The sequence below is a fragment of the Anoplophora glabripennis genome, unplaced genomic scaffold (assembly GCF_000390285.2).
Source record: "Anoplophora glabripennis isolate ALB-LARVAE unplaced genomic scaffold, Agla_2.0 scaffold133, whole genome shotgun sequence".
Lineage (NCBI taxonomy): Eukaryota > Metazoa > Arthropoda > Insecta > Coleoptera > Cerambycidae > Anoplophora > Anoplophora glabripennis.
Genome location: NW_019416244.1, coordinates 845,447 through 872,150, shown reverse-complemented (window position 1 = coordinate 872,150; position 26,704 = coordinate 845,447). Strand labels below are relative to the sequence as shown.

At 32.4% G+C, this 26,704-nt stretch overlaps 1 protein-coding gene across 3 annotated transcripts; it reads left to right on the top strand.

Annotated features, from left to right (window-relative positions):
• Nucleotides 1–465: 465 nt before the first annotated feature.
• On the top strand, nt 466–26,402 carry LOC108904453 (mitogen-activated protein kinase kinase kinase 15). 3 transcript variants are annotated; one of them, XM_018707024.1, is made up of 15 exons: nt 466–724; nt 784–992; nt 1,891–2,085; nt 4,562–4,710; nt 5,044–5,380; nt 5,430–5,580; nt 9,430–9,899; nt 10,003–10,181; nt 14,247–14,728; nt 14,787–15,185; nt 19,064–19,199; nt 21,784–21,846; nt 24,169–24,571; nt 24,769–25,050; nt 25,319–26,402. In XM_018707024.1, exons 1-15 carry the CDS (start codon nt 682–684, stop codon nt 25,652–25,654), a joined length of 3,834 nt encoding a protein of 1,277 aa, XP_018562540.1. In that variant the 5' UTR covers nt 466–681; the 3' UTR covers nt 25,655–26,402. The 3 variants fall into 3 exon arrangements, with proteins under 3 accessions (XP_018562540.1, XP_018562538.1, XP_018562539.1); XM_018707022.1 differs by lacking the exons at nt 466–724; nt 784–992; nt 1,891–2,085; ... (1 more) ...; nt 5,044–5,380; nt 5,430–5,580 and adding exons at nt 8,212–8,356; nt 8,691–9,027; nt 9,077–9,227; XM_018707023.2 differs by lacking the exons at nt 466–724; nt 784–992; nt 1,891–2,085; ... (2 more) ...; nt 5,430–5,580; nt 21,784–21,846 and adding exons at nt 8,275–8,356; nt 8,691–9,027; nt 9,077–9,227.
• Nucleotides 26,403–26,704: the final 302 nt, after the last annotated feature.

Here is a 26,704-nt window from a genome sequence, read left to right as displayed (position 1 = left end):
CATAGATACAAAAAGGTTTACTTATTATTACGTTACAGTATTTTTTTGTTCTGATAATATTTCTTACTTTTTGATTTTCTGCGTCACATGGCATATTCATTTTTAAAGCAACGAAAAAATTATCTGGTATATACGAAGCAATTCCACAGAAGAATATTGTTTAATCTTCTGTGGCAATTCCTTCTTCCTTCCTTCGTAGTAAAATAAATTCAACTTCTAACTATTGCTAAATCTCTATACACCTTTGTATTTAGGGTTGCCTAATACAGCAGGTAAATTTTCTGTTAAAGTTTTTATTTGCTTGTAAAATGTGTATAGTCATTTAATAAATACTGAAACGTACTCTAAATTCGGCAAATCAAATAATAGTCAATAATATTGGAATATAATTTTCTTAAAAATATTATTATAACTTCCTGTAGTTCCAAGGTCATAGGTCAAACTGTTTTTGACAGCAAATGGACAGCTGTCAAGTGAAAATATTTGTGTGGTGTTCAATTATGCAAGTTTATTATTATTTATAAAGTGTAATTGAAAGTTAATAAAATGAGAATTAGCCGCTTAAACAAGCTGCATCCAACCAGTACTACTTCTAATAGACTGTAAAAGGATTTGAGAGTGAATGATAACATTGTTTATTTTAAATTCTGAAGTTTATGTTAGTTTTAAAGTTAAACAAACATGCCAGTTCCTCCAATCCCAGTAGTTATAGAACCCGAAGCAGGTACAGTAATGATTCATTAAAATAACAGAATAGCATGTTAAAACATAAACATTTTGCAGAATGTCGAAGTGTCACCGACAGTGTTGGTTCTCACTCCGATGTTTCTGGAAACACCGTACAGTCTGGCAGCACAATGATCAAGCCTCACATGGATGTCGTTTGTGTCATTGATATATGCCAGTCGGATAATTTGACACACCGTAAAAAGGCCCTCGAGGAGGTTAAGCAGGCTTGCATGCTGGTCGGGGCCAACCTGAACCATATTCAGGTATGATAGAGATTGTTCAATTAAACAAATGCCTAAAATCTTTGAATTAGTAAAAAATTCTCTGTCAAGTTTCATTCTTCTGCGCAGCGATGCAAGTGTTTGTGACTTATGAATTCAAATAATTTATTGAAACGACTAAGAAAAAGTTATGAAATATAAGCTTCCAAAATTCTGTATTAATAATAGAACAAGTTATTCAGTTATTTTACAGAAACAAAAATTTGATTTACAGTAGGTGCATCCAAGTGAATTTGTATTTAACAATCCAAAGAAGGCATTAGAATCTAAATATTCCATATGTATTTCCTGTTGATTTCAAAATTTTTCATTAGTTTTTCTCGTTTAATATAAATGACATTGTAAAAGATGGACTTGACTGTGAATCATTGATAAAGAGCTATTAAGTGACTCAGTCGAATAATTGATTGAAGGGAAAACCAAATTATTATCTTCCTAGAAAGTGAAACAATTCCACTGTCTTCATATTTACATTTCTGAGAAATGTGGATACAGAAAACATACATTAGATAACAATTTATGTAGGAAGATTAAAAACATTTCAATTAATATGAGATAAATATACTTCAAAATCAACATGAATTATACATTTTAATTGGTATATACATATGCATTACTGAAACTGCAAAAAATATTAAAGTGATATGCTTTACGGAAGTGGAAAAAAGCTTTTATACAAATCACTTAATCATCATGTAATTAAAACATATAAAAAACAGGGCAAAAACTAGAAAGCAGTAATTGAGTGAACCATATGCCATAAAATTTTATTATTACTTCTTCTATACTATAATATTAAACTTCAATACATTTTATTTGTGTTGAAGACTCAGCCTAATACAATAATTCACGCAATGTCTTATAGTATAATATTTTTTAGTTTGAAAAATTAGACTTTGGTGAAGCAAATGTGGTTAGCAGTTTTTACAATGCCGATGTTGTTATCATCGATTTGTCGCTTCAAGTACAACAGAGTACGTTATTTTATCACCTGGGGGTGAGGGAAAGCTTCAATATGAAACAAAACATTTTAATTTACAATGATGTTGATCCTGAAGTCACCTTACGTTTAAAGGTAAGTCTTGTCAAAATAAACAGTATTATTCATAGTATGATAATCTCCATTTGATTCTATAAATGTATTAAAAATAGGATTGTTGTAGTTGTGATATAAATGATTTAATCCATTTGTAAATAAAACTATATTTTTATGCTCATATTAATAAAGTTTTCCTTCACAGACAACTGATAAAGTATGACAGAAATATGTGTTGCTTAAACGTTCAAAAATTGTTTAGGAATTTGTGTAGTAACTGTTGCAACATTTTTGATATTATTGGTGAAAATGAGGTAAACCTTCATAGTTTAAATTCATATGTAAAAATTCCAAATATATCTAAAGGAAACCTGGGAAGGAAACGGGAAATCTAAACAGATTGTATTCTTTTAAATAGGCGAAAACTAGTGTTTAAAATTAGAACCCCTGTTTATTTCAAAGTGTATTATTGTTATATCTAGCCTTGAAAATTCAGAAAAATAAAAATTACAGATGCAAATCAATGTAAATTAAATAGAAACTACTTTTCTTCAAACTGAATAATAACCTTCTCAGGGTCAATCTGTAATTTCAAACAGTTATTATTGTTATGAATAGACTTTAAGGTCATTACAGTATTACAATAGAAAATTACAGATATTCAGTTTATGTGAACAACAAATAGAAACCATATGGTATGTTTAAATAATATTTGCTTCTTAAACTAACTTCGAAGTCTGCAAAGACTGAATTTATGCAAATTTGAAATATAAGTTGTGAAAATTATAATGAGGCTTGGACCCAAAAACCAACAGATACTTACATACAAAAAGGTGTTTTCTGTTTTTCTGTTGTTGTTGCTGTTGTTGCTGTTTTTCCCAAAAATTGTATTCTTAAAGTTACAATTTTATGAAGTTTGGAAAATAAAATTTTAATATCAAATTAAAAATAAAATAACTAGACGTTACTAAGAAGGGAAATTAATTTTGCAAAAAATAAAATATATCTACTGATTATGAAAAAAAAAAAAATTCAAATAAGCGTATGTGAAAATTTTAATCGGCCACTTGAATTTTCAATTTTGCAGATTTCATTTGAAATTTTTTCATCGTTAAAATTCTCGGTGTGGGCATAGATATCATCCTCGAAACAACAGTGGGTCATATGCTTCATTATCAAAATATATCCAATCGGTATCTGTTTTGGGATGGATGTTTTATATAGTAATGCTAATTTTTGTAGGAAATAGTTCTAAATATTATGTAAAATGATGATTGTGATATGCGCCCACTGAAAAAGTTGTGCATAATTGTTAGCGCAAGAAAATGTAAAAATTAAATTAAATAAGGCACATTTTTCTCCCTTCTTTCATGTATAACTCGAAGAATATTGAGATTAGAGAACATAATCAATGGTAAAAAACTCTTTGACTCTCTACTCGATTCCTGTGAAATGTATCGATCTTTTTTGCATCAGAACAGTTAAAGTACATTTCCGATTTAAACGAATTTTCATAGTTATAAAGTCTTTGCATCAAATAATCAAAATCACTTTTGATTGTTATTGTACTGTATGTTGTTTTGCCATAAACTCACTTCAACTTTAAGTTTTCATATCTCGATGACAATTTGTTGTATCCACAAGATCAAAAGTGTGTTTTGTTTGTCAATCCTACCTCTATTTGATCCTATAATTACATATGAAGAATACGCAAATACGGTACGTCCAGCTCTAAATGTTTATAAGTATTTTTTCAAAGAAATTTTGAAAAAATTCTAATTTTTACTAAAATGGATAAAATCGAAAATTTTTAATTGGGGATTGATAGTTGAGACTCCAAAGGGTATGTATAAAAATTGGAAGCTCAAAATAATAATTGGTTTTACCATGAGAGAGAATTGAAACAATTGAATTGTGCGAAATCTACCCAGCCGATTTCGATGAAAACATTTCTGAAATATTACGATAGTACTCAGAACCAAACTTTTTATATGGCTGCTCTAAAGTCAAGGTCCAAAATAAATTCATGAAAAAAAACATATTTTTTCACAATTTTTTTTTGTCTATACTGTATTGCAGCAACAATAATGGACTTAAAAATTTCGGACCACTTTTATTTTGAAGAGAATCTCAAAACAAAACTTTTTTTCCTTTGACTATTTTCTCTAATGTCAATATTCTCCGAGTTATACATGAAAGAAGGAAGAAAAATGCGCCTTATTTAATTTTTTATTTTCTTGCGCTAACAATTATGCACAACTTTTTTAGCGGGCGCATATCACAATTATCATTTCACATAATATTTAGAACTATTTCCAACAAACATTAGCGTTACTATATGAAACATACATATAACCTACTTTTAAAACAGATACCGACTGGACTAATATTAACACTTTAATTTTCATGAGAATCTATTCTAAAAATTTAAAAACGAAGCTCATAATTTTCTATAAATTATATGGTACCGCAAGTAAGAAATATTTGTAATCAACCCACATGTTTTCACTTTTAGTTGTCATGTGCAAATTACTCCTTCATATCTTACAATCTTTCCGAAGTTTCTTGCTTGACAACATGCCCAGGTGGTAGGGCCGATGAACCTACAGATCTTCTGCATCAGAAGTTAAGAAAATTATTACAGGATGTTGAAATTCAAACAAAGTAAGTTCTAGGTACGATTTTAATACGTTCTTGAATTGTAAAAGTTTTTATTCTTGCAAAAGTCGCTGTTTCTTTAATATAAAAACAGTTTGTATTGTGAAATACTTGAGAATTTATATTTGGAGAATAAAATGAGCATAAATGCGAAATTGTTATAAATTTAAGAAACACAAGATATTTTTTGAAAATCATGAAAATATATTCTCAATAAAATACTGAATATTCTCCAATTTCCAAAAAAAGCTTTTAATAATATTTAAAAATTCTCAAGCACACATTGCGAACGTTCTCACCTTTACAACACTACAAAATAAAACGTGATGTGTTCATTAGGGCTCATATGAAAGAGAAGTTCCTCAGCGACCTTAAAAAACTGAAGGAGCAAAAGAACGGGGAAGAACTGAAAGAGGCCTTGCACCTCATAAGGAAACGTTTGGATGACCCGAACGTCCTCTCCGGAGACATTATAATCAATATGCTTTTCTGCTTCCGAGATATACAAGAATACAACGCCATGATACAACTAGTTGAAGATCTCAGGCACGTACCCTCTGCCAAAAAGTACCTAAATTCCTACATTATGTACCTGTACGCTTTCGCTTTGAATAGGAGGAAGCAAGAAGGTGACAGAGAGAGAGCTTTAAATGTTTGCATAGACGCCCTAAAAATCGTAAGTAGTTACGTTTATCTTATCTTCTCTTTTAAAAATCGTGTTTTAGAAAGAAAATCACTTCCCCGATATGCTTTGCCTGTGTGGCAGGATATATAAGGATAAGTTTACGGAATCCGACCATCAAGATCAAGTGAGTTTGGATCAGGCAATCTATTGGTATCGGAAGGGATTTGAAGTGAAGCCCAATGAATATGCAGGTAATAACATTTATAGCTCAAATCAATTTCATGTCCAATAAAATCTCAATGGCTTCATGTGTACCCCAAGGTTCTCACTTGGGGCCACTGTTCTTTAATATATAAATTTTTATATATTTCTGCCACCAGATTTATGAAATCTACTTGTTCCTTCCTCTTCTTTAATATTTTTCTAACTAAGGTAGATTTTTACATTTCCTTTTAACTCATTTATAAATCATATTTATTGTTGTTATTAATTGCATGCTGTCTAATTTATAGTAAACTCGATAATAACTATTGGAATAAAGTCTAGTACATGTTATACCGAATAAGAATATACAGGGTGTCAGGAAAGATCATGTCAAAAATGAAGAGGCTTACAGGGCAGGTCAAAATGATTGTAGTACTTAATATAAAAACTTTTCCTATCCGGCTTTGTTGTGGAGTTATTTGCCTTCAATCGATGGATCGGTCGAGGTAGTCCTTTTCCGTGGCCACCTCAGTCTCCTGATCTTAATCCTCTCGATATTTTTCTTTAGAGTCATCTTAAAAGTCTTGTTTATCAAATTCCTGTAAATAGTAAGAAGAGTTATTAAATCGTATAATTACATACGCCGACATCATTAGAAATGATCACCACATGTTATTTTGAATACAGTAGAGGTGTTTGAGCAATTTCAGAAAATGCATTGAAGTTCAAGGTGCACATATTGAACATCTTACTTAACAGTTCTCTTTTTTCTTTTAATAATTTCCATAGAAAACAACATTTTTACAAAAATGTTAATATTGAATTTTTGTTAATAAAATTCCATTTTCTCAAAAACGGTACAAGATATCGTTAAATTTGTAAATGCTGTCAAAGATTATAAATTTAAATGGATAATTTCGTCTGCTCTTATATAATCCAGGCATATTGAATACAGTGGCGGCTCGTGATATTGAGAATAAGTGATGCATCTTTATTCGTTGACGAAAAAGAAAAAAAAAAGCGCCGCAGGAGAAAATTTTTTAATTTTCAAGGTCAAATGGATTTAAATGAATCTAGAAATTTTTAGCTGCATTTACAATATTACCGAAAAACTGACGTTCATGAGAAGGATTTTCATTTAGATTTTATAAAAAATAGAAATATTAGTTCGGCTTGCGAACATTAATGCACACCTATATGTATGTTTCAAAAAAGCTTCGTGACGTTTCCAAAATTGTTAAATCCTTTCTTATTCCACACGCCCGACTTTACAACCACAATTAAACACGGCATACAGAAAAGTTGTTTTAAATAAACACATACTCCGAATACAATGCGTACACTTTGTTTTTTGACTTCCTCCATTTTTCCACATCGAGAGGACACAGGTCTCTCGCAATTTAAAAAATCCTTTTTTGTCATCAATTTTTCACATATAAAATGGCATTTCCAATAAAATACATACATACGAAACATTTCTACAAATTATTGGTGCAAAACAAATATTAATAAAGAACTTTTATAATCGTACACTGGGCGACTTATCGTATACCAGGAGATGGGTGATGACAATGGTGCTTCAATTTCTACATCATTCGTTTCCTCACACCGTAGCTTACTCCGGTGTTGGCCGCCACGTTGCCATGACAACCGCCGTAAACAACGGTACGAAGAAAAGCTGATACAAACTGATTCCAATCTGCGTCACTTACGTATACTATATATGTTGTATGATACGAGGTTGATGTTTATGTTCAACAAAGGCAATGTTTTTTTAGAAGGCGTTCACCGCGCAACTATTCTGTTTATTTCTGCATATAATACAGACAAACACAATACATTTTCAATATAAAATTATACCTAAATTATAAAATTTATATAAAATTAAAAATAATTTTAAATTGCACAACCAAACGGAAATTTTAGGTGAAGTATATAAATTGTTCATTCTGAAATATCTGTAATTTTTATGCTGATTGAAAATTCTCATTTATGCTGGTTTATTGACTTTGACATTAAGTTTCAAGCCTTAAAATTTCCTCCTTGAAATACAAGGATGATCCAAAGTCAAATTGAAAATATTAAATTGAACACCCTGCTTTTTATACCAGCAATCAAATTTTACATTCAAATTTGAGGTTAGAAAATTTTTCCGATATGTTTTTGCAGATCAGTTAGAGGTTAAACTCATTTTTCTCAAAATTGAATTATAGAGGACCCGCAACAACATCCAGGAAAATTTCTGATCGCATATCCGGACATAAAATTTGGTGCTGTCTCAGTAGCTAGCTGAAAAACTAGCATTTTTAATTTAATATTAAGTTGACCTTTTAATTTTATTATTACTGTTGTTTTTAATGTTTGCAACCACTTATTGATGGTAAAAAATAAATAATAATAAATAAATAAATAAAAATGTTCGTGTTTAAGGTATAAATCTAGCCACCTTACTGGTGATCAAAGGCGCCGAAATTGGCAGATCGACCGAACTCCAACACATCGGCTTAGTCCTGAACAACCTGANAAACAGATACCGACTGGACTAATATTAACACTTTAATTTTCATGAGAATCTATTCTAAAAATTTAAAAACGAAGCTCATAATTTTCTATAAATTATATGGTACCGCAAGTAAGAAATATTTGTAATCAACCCACATGTTTTCACTTTTAGTTGTCATGTGCAAATTACTCCTTCATATCTTACAATCTTTCCGAAGTTTCTTGCTTGACAACATGCCCAGGTGGTAGGGCCGATGAACCTACAGATCTTCTGCATCAGAAGTTAAGAAAATTATTACAGGATGTTGAAATTCAAACAAAGTAAGTTCTAGGTACGATTTTAATACGTTCTTGAATTGTAAAAGTTTTTTATTCTCGCAAAAATCGCTGTTTCTTTAATATAAAAACAGTTTGTGTTGTGAAATACTTGAGAATTTATATTTGGAGAATAAAATGAGCATAAATGCGAAATTGTTATAAAATTAAGAACCGCAAGATATTTTTTGAAAATCATGAAAATATATTCTCAATAAAATACTGAATATTCTCCAATTTCCAAAAAAAGCTTTTAATAATATTTAAAATTTCTCAAGCACACATTGCGAACGTTCTCACCTTTACAACACTACAAAATAAAACGTGATGTGTTCATTAGGGCTCATATGAAAGAGAAGTTCCTCAGCGACCTTAAAAAACTGAAGGAGCAAAAGAACGGGGAAGAACTGAAAGAGGCCTTGCACCTCATAAGGAAACGTTTGGATGACCCGAACGTCCTCTCCGGAGACATTATAATCAATATGCTTTTCTGCTTCCGAGATATACAAGAGTACAACGCCATGATACAACTAGTTGAAGATCTCAGGCACGTACCCTCTGCCAAAAAGTACCTAAATTCCTACATTATGTACCTGTACGCTTTCGCTTTGAATAGGAGGAAGCAAGAAGGTGACAGAGAGAGAGCTTTAAATGTTTGCATAGACGCCCTAAAAATCGTAAGTAGTTACGTTTATCTTATCTTCTCTTTTAAAAATCGTGTTTTAGAAAGAAAATCACTTCCCCGATATGCTTTGCCTGTGTGGCAGGATATATAAGGATAAGTTTACGGAATCCGACCATCAAGATCAAGTGAGTTTGGATCAGGCAATATATTGGTATCGGAAAGGATTTGAAGTGAAGCCCAATGAATATGCAGGTAATACAAATGTAAATCTCAATGGTTTCATGTGTGCCCCAAGGTACTAACTTATGGCCACTATTCTTTAATAAATGATGAAGTTAATGTGGCAGAAATGATATAGATCCTCGTCCGTCGGGATGTCATGCCATTCTTTAAGGGCAAAAGCAAGGTTGAAACAGATATACTAACAAGATTGAATTATGAATTCATGTTTTAGGTATAAATCTAGCCACCTTACTAGTGATCAAAGGCGCCGAAATTGGCAGATCTACGGAACTCCAACACATCGGCTTAGTCCTGAACAACCTGATAGGCAAGAAGGGCAGTTTGGCCTCCCTCCAGGACTACTGGGATGTGGCGACTTTCTTCGAGATATCCGTGCTCTTCCAGCATTACGGCAACGCGACCCAAGCCGCAGCCTGTATGTTCAAACTGAAACCTCCGAACTGGTACCTGAAATCCACCGTTGGCAATATACAATTAATTGATAAGTTCCGTAAGAAATCCGACGATATCGCCAGCGCCGACGAGCAGATATTCCATTTTTGGATGGAGTTCTTCATAGAAGCCACGAAGTCAGTCCAGGAGGAGGAGTTCAGGTTTCCTGCACTGATTTTGGAGTCCAACAAGGAGTTAATGCCCAGTTATGTTTGTATTAATCTCGGCGCTGAACCACAGACTTTACAGGTAAACGCTCGATGCAATTATTTGTGCAAGGACTCGTTTACGCATGCTGATCTTTATAAAACTCGAAATCTGAGGAATAATCGTTTCTTTCTCTTTTCTCTAGGTCACAAACTTGTGCGAAAAGAGTTTGAAGGGCGAATGCACTCAAATTCACGACTGGGAGTTCACAGCCAACCAGATCCGTAACGTTAGTTTTTACAAGAGGGACGAGAGATGCCTTTTTCTGTACGTCCACCACAACTCTGACGACTTCCAAATATTTTTTCCGTCGGAATATTGTCGGTAAGTCCCAATTTCTTTTTCGTTGCCCTCAGAGGAGCTTAATTTAATTATTTCGGCCGCTATAACAGGATTAAATGCGCTTTTAAATAATTGGGTATGCGTTTGTTGTACGTGTTTGTGTATAGTTCTCCGCATTACTTTCTAATTTAAATCAGGTTATAAATTTTGAGGTTAGGTGGAGGAGATAACCTTCAATTAATGGTGTAGTACTGAGGGCCGATGCATTTTGACAACTGTTCTGTAATAAAAAAAGGAATTGTCTTCCTACTATGTAACTCTAAATTATTGAAATAGTAAAAATTCAAGGTGTTTTTGAAGTTAGAGTTTTCCTTTCAACATAGACATACAAAAGTAAGAACATTTTTCAAAAAAACATACAATGAAAATAAAAAATTAAACTTTTGATTTAAATAAATTCGAGCACTATCGAAATTCGGTGAAATTCGCATCGTGTAAGTACATTTTGCCATAAAAGCGCTTCATGAAACTTTTTTCTTCGCTTTCGGTCAAAATTTTTAGGAGCTACGGTTATCATGCAAATGTAAGAAATAGCGTGACGAAAAAATTTTGCAATTTTTTTTTTTTAGGATTTTCTGAGTCCACGGACATTTTTTTTTCAGCTAAGCCTTTGCATGGACCAGATAACTTGTTTATTCAGCTCAGTTTCCTTTCCTTAAATTTCGATACGATCATTTTTCATCGAAATATCGGACTTTTAATGGAAAAGGATCCTTTTTTCTTCAGTCATCGATATCGGTGACAAATCGTCGTACAGAGAATTGAAAGGCAGTTTCGAAAACTGAAATAAATTTCCTATAAAATGCTGCCGCAATTTTTCGGAAAAAAATTGTTTTTCAATTTTTTACACGAATTTAAAAATACAGGAAAAAGGGGTAATTTATGGTTTTTTGGAAAATTGACGGCTAAATTAAATCGCAAACTGACTAATGTTAAGCATGACTTTTACAGTTCAGTATACCCAGAAGAACCCTGTGAAGTTTCATCTCATCTAGTGAACCGTTTCTTTGTTTCAAACATTCAAACTTTTGATAAAAATTAAAGGGTCACATTTTTTAAGCTCAAACACTTCACAATCATAATTAAAATGGAAAAAAAAATTTTTTTTTTTTTTTTTTCTCGTTTTTTTGCAGCTGATGTTTTTTTTGTTGATGAAAAAAAAATTCCAAACATTTTTTGAAGTTTTTTTTTTTTGGAAAATCTTCTGGACATTGAAGAAAACAAAATCCAATTGTTTCCAACACGATTCGGCTTTTCCGTCCTATGCTTCTGTTCATCAACTTTTAATTAAATTAAAATTAAAGTTGACACAAATCAGATTTCGACACCGATTCATACCGTTTTTTGAGACCAATTTCTAATTAATTTTTGTGCAGTCTGTAGTCGCTTAAAGAACAGTTTTTTTCAAAACTATCCTTTTTTTGAGGTTTTTTACATTTTTACCGCAAATAGCGTTTGTATTGATGAAAAAAAAAAATAATAAAAAATTCGAAAATTTTTCCAAATTTTTGAAGTTTTTTAGTTTTTTTTTGGAAAACCTTCTGTACATTGAAGAAAACAAAATCCAATTGTTTCTAACACGATTCGGCTTTTCCGTCCTATGCTTCTGTTCATCAACTTTTAATTAAATTAAAATTAAAGTTGACACAAACCAGAATTTGACCCTGATTCATACCGTTTTTTGAGACAAATTTCTAATTTTTGTGCAGTTTGTAATCACTTAAAAAACAGTTTTTTTTCAAAACTACCCATTTTCTTTGAAAAAATTTCAAACATTTTTTTTTCATCAATTTAAAATATTTAAACGTTATTTGCAGTAAAAATGTGAGAAAATCTCAAAAAAATTTTTTTTTTTACATTTTAATCATGATTATGAAGAAAAAATTTTTTTTTTTACATTTTAATCATGATTATGAAGTGTTTAACTTCAAAAAAGTGACCCTTTAATTTTTTTTCAAAAGTTTGACTGTTTGAAACAAAGAAACGGTTCGCTAGATCGAGATTGTCATGCTTAACATTAGTCATTTCGTGAATATTTCAAATTTAGCCGTCAATTTTTTAAAAAACTATAAATTACCCTGTTCCTCTTGTTTAAAAATTTGTGTAATAGATCAAAAAAAATTTTTTTCCGAAAAGTGTTAGCAGCATGTTATAGGAAATTTATTCCAGTTTTCGAAACTGCCCTTCAATTCTCTGCACGAAGATATCGATGATTGAAGACAAAAGGATTAAAAATCCGATATTTCGATGAGAAATTGTCGTATTAAAGTTGAAAAAATTTGAAACACTTTTTTGTCACGCTATTAGAATTGCATGATAATCGTAGCTCCTAAAAAATTTCGACTGAAAGATCTAAAAACTAGAATCTTAGAGCTTCAAAATGCTTTTTTTAATTCCCGATACGACCATTTTTCACCTAAATACAGTCTGTAAAAGATCACGGAAAAATTTTTCTACATTTAATTTTTTGCATTAGTTTATATCTAGTACTACATGTTAAAGATCCAACATGTCCACTACCATTTTTCTATAACTATCGTATTTCTCGAGTTTTTCGAACAAAATAATATACCACTCTGCAAGTTACAGGATAAAATTGTAAAGGAAAACACTACAGACAATCGCGACGCTATGTCAGCATTTTAGAGACCCTCTGCTTATACCTGTACCTCAAATAGTTCATCTCTACTGTAAATATGGGCCATTTTGAATACCGAAATCACACACGGTATTGTTTAAAACCCAAATAACAACTACTTACATGAAATGTCACATCGTACAATCATGATGTACCAGTTTAAGACAAAAAGAAAACACAATTACTCTACCGTGATGACAGATTTCTAAATTTTTTCCTGGACTTTGAGCTATTCGTATAAAAATTGAATTATTAATATTTTTCACATTGATTATACATTTATTACTGCACATTCTAGACGGTCATACTTCCGTAAAATCTCTGTTACAGTTGTACATAACGTTAACAAGGCTGATGAGGATAAAACACATACAGTCCGTACAATATTTGTTGAGATAGAATTCTAAGAAAAGAATAAGCCAATAAAGTTCTATTATTGGAACGACTGGAACAATTTACCACAGTAGGGGCGTGCCTTCTGCGTTATTTACAGAACATTAAATTATATGCAGGGTGTAACTTTGGGTGGGGGTTATATTTATACAGAGGCTTCCTTTGACCTTTAGACACATACCAAAAGTTTATTTTTTAAAATTCCGTTGTAAAAGCTGTTTTTTTTTTCTTTTTTTAGCCTTAAATAATGACGCGCTTTAGTCGCAGCGCATGCACAATTTCACACCACTCGCTGCGAGTTACTTTTGTTGAATAGGTGTTTGCTATACAAAATACTTAACAAGAAACCGTAGCAAAAAACTCGAGCAGTAATCATTAATGATAAATGAAATACACAAAAATACACAGTTAAATGTACTGTCTCCAAATGCGGAACAATAACTGATCCTCTTCGCTTCGTGATATGCACTATCTCTCTTCACTTGCACTGTAGGTTTCCTACAATTCATGTATTTGTAATACATGAATATTACAGTGGCAGCGTTCACAAGTATTAAAGTGCATTTAAAAAACTAAGTATAACTCGATTATTTTTTTAATTTAAAAAAAATTGAACTTCAGATTCGTATTAAGGGAAACACGTACTATTACCCCTAAAAAGCTGACCCCCACTTAATAACACAACCTGTATAAGGTAAATATATATAAAGCAGATTTTCTGGCCAAAAATGTGTTATGATTTCTTTTGATTTATTTTAATCAGAAATTACACTGAAAATGCTCAGCACAATACACTTACGAAGAAACACGCATTCCTAATTGCAAAACACAGTAAGAACTGCTAGCTGCTACGGTGAACGCCACACCGCCAATGTCTTTTATCTTGGGTGTCAAATGCGGTTAATTCCAAGAAAGTGATGCAAGGGTCTTCTTAGAATTTTATCTCAACAAATATCATATGGACTGTAACTAAGTACATTGAATGTAAACAAGCGTTATATTGATATTTTTTACAGAGAATGTTTCTACAAATTAATTCTTGAACTGACCAACTACCAAGAAGGTCTCGTGGAGTCCGAGCCACCCAGAGACATAAAATACGAGTACGAGAGGGACGAACAGGGTAAAAAAATCATACTAGGAAAGGGCACCTACGGAGTGGTCTTCGCAGCTAGGGATCTCAACACTCAAGTCCGCATAGCAGTCAAGGAAGTACCTGAAAAGAATCTGGGTGCAGTGCAACCCTTACACGAAGAGATCCGTCTACACTCTCAGCTGCGGCACCGGAACATCGTGCAGTACCTGGGCTCGTTATCCGAAGACAACTACTTCAAGATTTTCATGGAACAGGTTCCCGGAGGATCTTTGAGTGCGTTGTTGAGATCGAAATGGGGGCCTTTGAAATCCAACGAGCACACGATGGCTTACTACACGAAGCAGATCCTGGAGGGGCTGAAATATCTACACGATCAGAAAATAGTACATCGCGATATTAAAGGTTTGAGCTTGAATCGCCGTTATCGACATAAATCCTAAAAATAATTTCTCCTTTGCAGGTGATAACGTTTTAGTTAACACTTACAGCGGCGTCGTTAAGATTTCTGACTTTGGAACCTCGAAGAGACTGGCGGGCCTCTGCCCCAGCACGGAGACCTTCACGGGAACCCTCCAGTATATGGCGCCGGAAGTCATCGACAAAGGACAGAGGGGGTACGGCGCCCCAGCCGATATCTGGTCTCTGGGGTGCACGGTAGTAGAGATGGCGACGGGCAAGCCGCCTTTCATAGAACTGGGATCCCCACAGGCGGCGGTTTTCAAAGTGGGGTATTACAAAATTCACCCGGAAGTACCTGAAGAGCTCTCCGATCGGGCTCGATATTTCATCAAGCGCTGCTTTGAACCTGACCCCACCAAGAGGGCCACGGCGGCTCATTTGCTGGAGGATCCGTTTTTGGGTGAGTGGAAATCTGTTGTTTGGGGATTTTTTCAAATTTCCGTTGTAATTGATCTTTAAATTTTCTTGTTTTGTTTTTTTTTTATTTCTTTCTGCTGGACAAATTTCAATTTCACTGCACAATAGGGATTTTAGACACTATCAGTAGTGCAAAATTTAATAATCAACGAACAAAGATTTATTTAGATTTTATTTAGAAAAAATAAAAATCCGTCTTTTTAAAGATCAGCTGTAATTGTGTTTCTTGCAGTCCAATTGAAAAAAAATTGTGAATCTTTTTTTAAATATATCTTTTTATAAAATTCATACGAAAGAAAATAAGTTATTTTCTCTAGAATCTATTTCAGTCGAAGTACAAAACGAAGTAGTTTGGGATTTATCAATTAAATTGAGTAATATTCCCAAAATACAAATAAATAAATTAAGCGGATCACCTGGAGGCGATTCTTGTAGAGTCATTCCGGCCGGCTTCTTCCCTAAATTTGTCATAATCAAAAGGAGCGATTTTTATCTTTCTGAACGTAGTTTCAAGCGTAATGCGTTTCATTCACTTCAATGCGGCTCTATTCCAAAAATGTTTTTTTTTTCGCACAAGAACGTGCAATGATAAAAGACAAAAGCAAAATTCTCCATTACTTTGGCCATATCTAACCTTTTTGACATCTTTTATAATTCCTGAGATCCCTGTCATGGTAATCAGATTTGGTACACCCTGTATACAGGGTGGGTTGGGAGGAGCACTCCAAACTTGGTAAATGTAATCTATGCATAAAAAAAAGTTACATTTTTTTTTTCTTTTTCTTTTATACATGATAATTGAACCATTAATAACAATCACTAGATCCGAAGGAAAATACCCCTAAATGAGCATAAAACCACCCCTAAATTCAACCATATACATATAAAACAAAAAGAAAAAAATTGTAACATTTATTGTATTTTTTGCATTTTTAGGCATTTAGGGGATGATTTCACCCCTTTAGGGATATTATGGGTTGATTTTCAATCGGGACAAGACCGTATCAAATACGAAATTAGATATTTTCACGTTCATAATCTTATTTTGATAACATAGAAATATTTGGGGTTTTACAATTGTTGATGATTCTTAACTTGTTCACTTTTTTTGTCTTTTCAACCCCTAAATAAGGGTGATTTTTGAAAATGTTCGAAAAACTTGACGAGTATTTGGATATTTTTAGAATATTTTTAGGATTTTCCCTATCGCCTCTGTCAAAGCCTCAAAAACAGGCGGAAAAATGGATTTTTTTGCGGTCACTCTCCATTTTTAATTTATAAGAAAGGATCATTATTTTAACCGGCCAAAATTAAAAATTATTTTTAAATGTTTACCAAATTCTTATAACTTTGTTTGAAAGTAATAAACATAATGAAAATAATGAACTTCAAACTAATAACAATTTGGAAATGATTTTCTTTTCGATTAGCGATATTGAGTTCTTGTAGGGAAAAATGAAACAGAGTAAAACAGTAATGACAAATAAATAACATTTGCTGATTTTATGTCGAATTATTAAAAGGGCTCTATAGTAAATAGGCAACCAGCAATACATTTTTATAGATTTTATTACACAGTTTGTCTAAATATGAATTAATGCACAAATAACAGACTTTCCCCCATTTTAATGCAAATTTTCTATAAAATGGACTTGGTTTAAAACTCAAATTATTTTTTGGTATAAATAAATTTGTAATTTACGATGCCAAAAGCGACAAATAACAAATTTCTTTACAACAAAAAGTAATTTGGAGTTTCAAACCAAGTCCATTTTATAGAAAATCTGCGTTAAAATGGAGGAAAGTCTGTTATTTGTGCATTAATTCATATTTAAACAAACTGTGTAATAAAATCTATAAAAATGTATTGATTAATTAACCGTAAAATATTGCTGAATATTTGCATATTGTGCAAAAGAAAATATTATTTCTTTTATTTCAGCTGATGTAAGTAATTTTCTCTTAAATCAAAAATTTTATTGTCCAGATTGCCTTTATTCAGACAAGCAAAAATTACTGGATGAAACAATTTTTTCCAAAATCATATATAAAAATATTCTGTATTTGGTGCAAATTTTTTGGTGGCTGCTATATAATTTTTGAAATAATCATCCTTTGTTAAATATTTACTTAGGAGGTACTGAGGTAAATCTTATATTTTATCAAACTGGAAAATATTTTAAACCAATCTGAAAGACCTGAAAAAAAATTGAAACATCAAGGAATTTTTTAGTCAAAAATTTTTAATTTCTTAAGATGTCGTGTTGTGCTGATTTTTGAACAATTGAAAGTATTTTATGAATTTACTGCCCAAGAAAATAATTTTGTTTCTTTATAATCTTACAAGCTATTAAACCACCTCTAAAGGAAAAATGTGCAATCGTGATTTCAGAAAATGTAGGTAAGAAGAAGAACCAGCTAATGCAAAATTACCTTTTCGCCATTATAAAATTATTTAAATCTTGCATGAGTAATGCGGTAGTTTCTCGTTTGTGCTTTGAATTTTTTTCTTCATAGATCTTGAATTCGAAGAAACGTAAACGAGTTGTGTGAGTAGTCGTTGTTTTTTGCATTTTATATGTTTATTATTTAGTGTAAATTCTTATACACAGTGATCCTTAAGTACTTCGCGATAAAAAAGAGTGATTTTTCAAATTATAAAAAATATCCTGTGAATATTATGTCCTGAACAGCAAAAAGTTTTTATAAAACGTGACATCTAGCAAATTTCTAGAAAGCTGTGATGGTTTGCAAAAATTGAAATGGTCATATTTTTTTGAAGATCATTTCTAGGCCTGCTTCATTGGAGCTTTCGTAACGAAAAAATTTGGAACGAAAGTAGCAGAATGTAAATTGAAAATAAACCTAAAATCTCAAAAAAGGTTGCAGCATTAGCAAAATGTTTCTCCCTTATTTCCAAGTTGTGTACCCCAGGGCTTTGGGGACATGCTACATTAGTAAGTCTTTTTAAGTAGACAAAGACTCGGCTAAATCGGTGACCCGCAGAGTCACTAAACTATTTAAGATTTCCATAAAGTCGTGTGCATTATTGAAGAACTTAAGGACCACCCTGTATAATATGAACTGTATTCGCTTTCCGGCAGTTTTAGATTTTCATGTTTATTATATAAATATATAAACTGTTTATCATTCCAGTAAACCACAACTATCTAGAACATAGAACTTTTATTGTTGATAAACATAGAAAGAACCACAACTTTATCATGAAATCCTTCAGAGTACACAATAGTATGTTTACGAGAAAATTTTTCACATATTTTCTTTATTTATATAAATTTAGTTTTTAATGGAATTGGAACATTTATCTTTTATTGGAATTGGAGCATTTAGAATATAGTCATTATTTCAAGATTCATTAAAATAAAAAAAAAGGAGAGAAAAGAATTTGATACAGTAGTGCAAATTTCAATAAATCCAACTGTGTTAACTAAAGAATAAGGTCAAAGGATTAAGAAAGAATTTGATGAAATACAAGTCCTTAGTAATTTCCAAAAAAAATTCCATCTAAAAAGTGAAAAATTTAGGAACATAAAAACAACAGTTTTGAAAATCAAGATATTGTACCAAAAAAGTATTTGATATATTCTCAATGTAAATCACCTTTTTATTAGCATATTCTACTTTGGTATTTTCTACGTACATCATCTGCTTACCAAGTCATAAAAACGTTCTCATAAATAATATTTATTACTAAAAAAATTCAAAGTAAATATTTTACTTAGATACCCTTGGTAACAAAATTATGAATAATAATTCAGAAATTATTAAAATGGATATTATTTTGTATTTATCAGCGTTTTTTCCTAAAATTCATGTCACTATTGGTGAAAATATTTCTAGGACCTGACAGAAAAAAGAACGTTCGCCTAAACACCGAATTTAACCGTAGTGTCTCTGTGCCCGTAGACAAAATAACACCGAGGCACCCCGGGCACTCCAGTGCCCCGAACCAGACACCAACAACCCCAGAATCAGAGTAAGTCCATCTGTTTTCTATTATCATGCATGCTCCATTTTTTATCATCCTGTACAGGAAGTTGGCAAAAAACCATTATAACCTCAAATAACAGTTAGTATGTTGTCAGGTCTCTGTGATGTACTGGTGCAAAAATGATTGTTCCAAATTTCCTTATTTTTGAGGATTGGTATTTTAAGTACATTGGCAAGTGGTAATGTCACCATTTATTTTATTTTATTTTATTGTTTTGTTCAGTTTTGTATAATTTAACTTTTTTTTTTGAGAATTTAACATGTTTTTTACTGTCTTGTGGAAAGTTCAGCTGTATACAGGGTGTGAAGTTTAAGCTTTAAATGCAATCAATAATAAAAAGTGAATCAACACAATTTTTTAAAAGTTTTTTTTTTAATTATAACAAAATTGTTTTTCTTTTTATCTTCGATTGAACTGTTTTTGATTTTGAGTTTAATTAAAATTAATTTTTCCAAAAAATATGCACCTATTGATTTTTCTTGTTATGTCCTACCTTAAAATATAGAAGTTATACAGGGTGTTCCGAAATTAATGTAACAAAATTATGTCACAGATTCTTAAGACAAATTTAGGGGACCCGTTTTTTTATTTTTGCCAAATGGCCCCCTTTTTCGGAGCTACAGCCCCCTGAAATCCGCCCCTAAGAATAATCCTTTTTTTTATATCTCAGAACCCTGTTGTACGAGAATCACTAAATTTGGTACACAGGGATTTTATGACATGTGGAATCTGATGGTGCTACGTTTTTTGGCGGGGAACCCCCTTAAGACAATTTTCGTGAGCCCCTTATATTTGGAGCCAAAAAAATTTGGTCGCATATTTAAATTTCTTAAAAATTATTAGTCCGGTAGAAGACCATTAAATTTAGAAACTTTTTTGTCTCTTGATACTTTTTCGTAACACACTATATTTTCGAGAAAAATGTCAAAATGAGATCGAATGCGTATCGTGATTCGCCATTTTTCTGAAAAACATTGCGTTTTATGAAAAAAATATCGAGAAAAAAGTTTCTAAATTCAATGGCTTTCTAACTAACCAATAATTTTAAAAAGGTTGAAATTTGTGACCAAATCTATTTAGTTCCAAAGACAAGGGGAAAAGTGTCTTAAGGAAGGTTCCTCTCTAAAAAGCGTAGCACTATCAGATTCCACATGTCATAAAACCAAATTAGTCATTCTCGTACAACAGGGTTCTGAGATATAAAAAAGACTATTCTTAGGCGCAGATTTCAGGGGGCTGTAACTCCGAAAAAGGGGGCCATTTGGCAAAAGAAAAAATATGTGTCCCCTAAATTTGTCTTAAGAGTCTATGATCAAATTTTGTTGCATTAATTCCGGGACACTCTGTACAGAAAAAATATACAGGGTGTATAGAAACAATGAGTAAACAATTTTGGAAGCGATACCACTCATGAAAATATTTATTAATATTACAAGTTCCTGTGACATTTTTTTGAAAACTCATTGTTACAAAGAGTTACATCACCTCGAAGGTATTTTTTTTAATTAATATTTTGCTGTAACTTTTTCTTCATTAAAGCTATATTTTTCAAAATTGGTACACTTTTTATAGGTAACAAACTGCAACTATGAAAAAATGATAAGTAGGGAAAATTAATAGTAACTTTTTTGCTATTTTTTTATAAAAATTATTAGCAACAATATTTTAATTATTTCTGAGAAAAAAATACATTGAGCGTTTTGGACAAAATTTACAGTTTTATAGTGATCTTTGATAATAAGTTGTGTAATTATTAGTTAAAAAATGTGCTTAATAAGAACCATTTCAATTCTTTAATAAAATAGAACTTAATAAAATACAACATGCACTATAGAAATTTTATTTCGATTGCAGTAAAAACTAATACTTCAGAAAGTCGCGAAATTAGCAATCATCTTGTAACACTAATAAACTGAAAATTAAAATGTAATAAAATTAATCAGTGACATATTTGGCATTCTGGTTTTGCCAAATTGACATTGGACATTTGTTTTTTGCCAGCATACAACCCTATAGACATATATTCAACTCAGCTGTATTGATATTATGTAGTCCACCTAAATTAGGTCAATGTCAAAGATCTTCGACACTGAGATTCACAAACTAAACACAGTGCTCCAAAAAAAATTGTACAAATACTTTTTAACTGGCAGTGATGTTAAAAAGTATTTTAATTTAGTATCTTTACTTATTTTTTATTTTGCACATTTTATAAAACTGCAAATATAATCATTTTAAAAGAAAAATTTAATAAACATGCAAAAAATATTTAAAAAAATTTTTGAGACGTGGGGAACATGTAAAACTAAAAAACCAACCTACTTAAACCTACATCCCGCATAGTTACATTTATTTAAAAAATATATATCAGGAACTTGTGCCATTGTTTTCAGTAAATTTTTTGCTCGTAGTTTTCGATCCGCCTGTATATCCCTTTCGAAAATGCAATAAGTGAAAATTCGAGTAATGCTGCATATATTCGTTAAGTCAGCATGACAGTGTAAACAAACCGAGAGATGAACACCCTGTATGTGTGTCGCTTGTGGTCGTAATTATGATTAACTTCCAGTTCACAAAGTCGAGGAGCCCTACTGCCACCTATCCAAATGCCAACTGCTCTGACTTTCAACAGGTAATACTAATAAATGTTGCTCGTCTGTCGACAGCTACGTTTCCTATTATTTAACATTTTGCATGTGCTTCAGTTAGCGTACAATTTAACATCACATGGGATAATTCTGCCACATATTTCATTCGCATTTAGTTTACTTTTAATTACTAACAACCTCAAAGTCTTTTAGTAAATGTAGAAATGTTAGATTATAGATTTTTGTAGTCGTAGTTTCTAACTGCATATTTTGGTATATCTTTACCTTTATACGAGGTTTGATCAAAAAGTAACGGGAATTGTTAATTTTCTCAAGAGCGTATCTATTTACTTCAATTTTTATCCCAACGTAGTTTCCAGTTTGAGAAACTGGTTAAACGCCACTTTTGGTATCGTCTTGAGCACGATTTGTGATTTGGCCTTAATCTCATTTATTGTTGAAAATTGTTGCACTTTGAGTATTCTTTTGAGGAAATAGGAGTCATTTCTGGAGAATAGGGTGGTTGCCGCATCACAACGGTATAACATTTCGCCAAGAACTGTTGAATAAGCAAAGTGGTATGCGCCAGTGCTTTGTCCTGATGCAAAATTTACAAGTTGTCTCTCGCGTTCTTGTCGTTTTCTCCTTAATGCTGCAAGAAAATTGGGCAAAACTTCTAGGTATTATTTCTTATTAACTGTACGACGAGGCAGTAAAATCTCGCGATGAACAATTCCATGTTGTCGAAAAAAACGGTAGGAAGATCCTTCACACTTGACCAGATCTCTCCTCATCTTCGATGTCTACTTAGCCTTCCTTAAAACATTTGTACCATTATTAACTCATGGCTGTGACATAGTATCATGCCAAAGACCTCTCTTTAACATTTTGAGTGCTTCGTTACACTTAATTCCATTTTTAACACAAAATATCAGAGAACTTTCTGATCTGACGTTTCGCCACAAATAAAATCGACAAAAGCACTAAGGTAAGTTTTACTCATTCGCTCGCTAAACACAAACTAAGTGTGGCAGCTGCGTAAAAATTGGCAGGTACGTAACAAAAGAATCAATTTGATAGGACCAGATACAACACGCGCAATTTGAAAATTCCCGTTACTTTTTGATCAAACCTCGTATATTATAAGAAATTGTGCTAAAAATAACAAATTTAGTAAAACTATTGTTTTATATATAAAATATTCAAAAAAAAAATAACTTTTTATGACAAAAACTAACTTAATTTTGCAAAACATTTAAAAATTATTTTCCAATTTCATAGATGTACTGAAATCATCGAATTATATGGGTTTCAAAATTATGTGATTTTGTATTTGGAGGTACAAGGAATTTTAAATTTAGAATAAATGAAATGAAAACGTTGTGTAACTATTTATGTCCTATTTAAAAATTGATACTACATAGAAGAAGGTGTTTACCGAACCACCTGATTTATAAATAGATTTTTTTCCAACAAACCGATATATTCCTGTAAACATGATGAACTGACAATGAGTTAGTTAACAACAGACTTCTCTGCCACTGAAACTTGGCAATAAAAGTCCTGGCATATTTTTATCTTAACAAAGGTACCTCCATAGAAAGTAAGTGAAAAATCATTACACAATGTACATGCTCGATTGCAGTTTTCCTGTAATAAAGAATTTGAATTCTACTTGGTATTGTGAAGTAAACAATCCTTCAAGGTATTTTTAAAATTGTTTGGGTTGCATATGTGATAGATTTTGTGATACTTTGTGTTACAAAACATACGCATAAGTTGTTTACAAATTTGTATACAGAGTGTTTCATTATCAACTGCAAGGACAGTGAGACAACTTAAGCAAGTATAGAATGACCACTTAGAAAAGTTATGGGTCGAAATTTATGTATATACAAGGTCACTAAAATTTGTTATGAAAAATTTCCAGGGCCGTTTTGGGGAAATCCCCATTTTTTGTGAACATTCAGAATCTTTGTCTTGTATCTAAGATACCGAGTACCTTTTTTATAGAAATATAATTTCCTATAAAAATGTCGAAACCGTTCAAATCACATTGATCGTACTAATTTAAAAAGTGTGTTACCAGAGTTTGATTGTTAATTAAAAAATTATTGGAAATATGACGAAAAAATTAAATGTTTTTGGCAGTGGTTAACTTTTTTAAGCGGTCATTCCACATGCACTTACAATATGTAGTTTGTCATGAAATGCACTGTATAAAAACTATAAATAGGCAAAAATAATAAAGTTTTTCCAATTATGTACAAAGTGTAAAGAATTTTTTGATTTTAAACAACGCCTGAAACTTATCTTTCCACCTTTATTGACGTTCGAAAAATATTATTAACGTTTCCATCTTGCAGTCTAGCCTCTACGCCCTCATTGGACTGCGATTCGGAACATGGCAACACGGAACGCCGGAACTCATCCGGCACCCTCCTCTCCCCAGAGGTGGACGTCACGACAGAAACCGACGGTTTCTACCTCCTCAAAAAAGACTCCCAGCGGCGAACGACTCTCGCCAAAGTACTCGCTAATGACGGAACAAAGATATGCGACGTCTGGATGCAGAAAGTCAGGGATAAGTATCTCGGCGAGACGGTACTCACCGAGAAGCACCTCCTTAGGCTTATGGACGGGCTGAAGTCGTATTTGACGGAACAGTCGTTGAGTGTCGTGGAGAGCACCATGAGGCGGCTGAAGGAAGAGCTAGACTTTGACTCGGCAGCCATCAATCAGTTGCAGTTCGCCATATATTTGTACCAGGTAAGATTATTTCAAGGAAGTTACCCGAGTCCCGATTATCGGCAGCTTCACGTTAACCGATTTGAAAATAACTCCACTTTATTCAAAAATTCGTGTGATCCAAGTTTACGGTTGTCTGAGGTACCAGCGCTCTGCATTAACCCGTATAATCGAGATGTAGATGCAGTGTATTTAGTGTTATATCCTCATTTTTATAGGAATCCGTCAACGAGGTCCTGCGTTTGCACCCCATAAAGCCCCACTGGATGTTCGCGTTGGACAATTTGGTGCGATCCTGCGTTCAAGCGGCGATTACAGTGTTATCGCCCGAATTGGGCGAGCACATAGGAAATCACAGTTCGCCCAGCACGGTCAATTCCAGCAAGTCGGGCAAAACAAACGAGAGCTACGAGGTGAGAGACCAGGTCCTGCAACTCCGTTCGGAGAATTCCAGACTGTGGCAGGAATTGCTGGATATGCAGAAGCAATATCAAGCTGTGGTAAGTGTTGACGTTCGAGAGAGTACATATTTTATTGTCAAAAAATGTGTTTTAATTTGTGTGTACCAGCGGTTCCCAAAGTGTGAATCACGACCTCCTAAAGGGGTTTTATTTATTTTGCACAGTTTTATTTTGATAACAGTCAAAGTCGAAATCGTTTCGTACAAATATAAAATTGCAAATAGTTTCAAAATTTTAAAAGCGTCTTATTTTAGCTCGGGATAATCTTCATCGTCATTTGTCATGAATGTCATTTCTACGATTTCAGTTGAAGCTGCTGATAGAGGAGCACCGGCAACAAACCGAGTCCCTGAAACAGATCTGCTGTTGCAACCGTCAACAAAAAGAAGTGCTTGAGGAAGATATAAGACTGTCCAACTGGCTGCAAGGCCTCGGCATAAACGAGGTAGCCAAAAAAATGTTTCTTGCCGAGGGCTACACCTTGGAGGAGGTCCTTTACTACATAAGCCGGGAGGACCTTCGCAGGGTGGGCCTTAGGGGTGCCACCGAGTTTCGTATTTGGCGCGCCATCGAGCAACACAGACAGGGTAGCGACGTGATCATATGTAACGGTGTCACGACAGATGAGACCGGCACCGTCTGAAAGATTCGAGTACGGGGTGGTTTGTCAAATAACTGTTGTTGAATTTCATGTAGAATTCAAATTCACTATTAACCTTAAAATGAACCACCCCCTTAATAATTTATAATCGTTATAATTAGACTGTGATTATTTTTTTGTTTCTTTTATCAAAAGTTTTTAATTTTTAAATTATTGTGCAATGACTGTATTTATTTTAGAGGAATATTTATTCCGTTGTTCTACTTTTTTGTATCGAAAAAGTACCGATGGCTTGGATACCGATTTTTATTTAATTTTATCCGAATGATTTTACTTTTAATTTTGTCTTCCAAATTCGCAAACCTCAAAGAACTGATTTACCTGAGAGTAAGAAAAAATGTATTTTTTTTTTTGTTTCACAGATCGTGGAAGTGTTTTATATTTTTTTCTTTTTTGAGATTAACATTTTAACACAACTAAATTAGTTTTAAGGAAAAAGCCTGTAATTGTTATGGCGACGTTTAAAAATTATTTTGCTTAAATTAAGGAAATTATCTTTTCTTTTTAAATGTTTTTCATAATGACGACTGCGGCTTTTTCAATTCAATGTTTCGTGCCTTGCGCGTTAATGCATCACATTAATCAAAACGTTGTGGCCTAGAGATGAATCGTTTTTGAAATTGTTTTCGGTTATAATTTTTGAAGTGGAAATGTATGTTTTCAGTTTTAATACGAATTATATTTAAATACGATGTTATATATTTTGACTAATAAAGGAAGATTAGCAATATACTGTGTTTTTTTTCAAAGTAAAAACCAATATTATCCCATGGGCTTATCATTTTAGGGGTTCCAAAAATTATAAAATATAAATAAGTAGGCATGACGTGGTAAAAAATGAATTATCCCTGAAAATTTATACTTGCCTCGGTATATCCAACAGGTGGGTGGATAGGTGCTTTTTTATTTTACTGATGTATTCAGCAATTCTGAAAAATGAGTTGCTTCACTGATATGATTATAGAAAAAATTTATCAAGGTTTCACATTCGTTCTTTTTGTACATGCATAATGCAATAATGCACTTATATTA

Bases quoted from the DNA above. Each gene is read 5' to 3' on its own strand.
- LOC108904453 (XM_018707024.1), top strand. From the start codon at position 682: ATGCCAGTTCCTCCAATCCCAGTAGTTATAGAACCCGAAGCAG. The intron at 9,900-10,002 runs GTAAACGCTCGA...TCTTTTCTCTAG, and splicing joins CTGAACCACAGACTTTACAG to GTCACAAACTTGTGCGAAAA. The intron at 10,182-14,246 runs GTAAGTCCCAAT...TATTTTTTACAG, and splicing joins TTTCCGTCGGAATATTGTCG to AGAATGTTTCTACAAATTAA.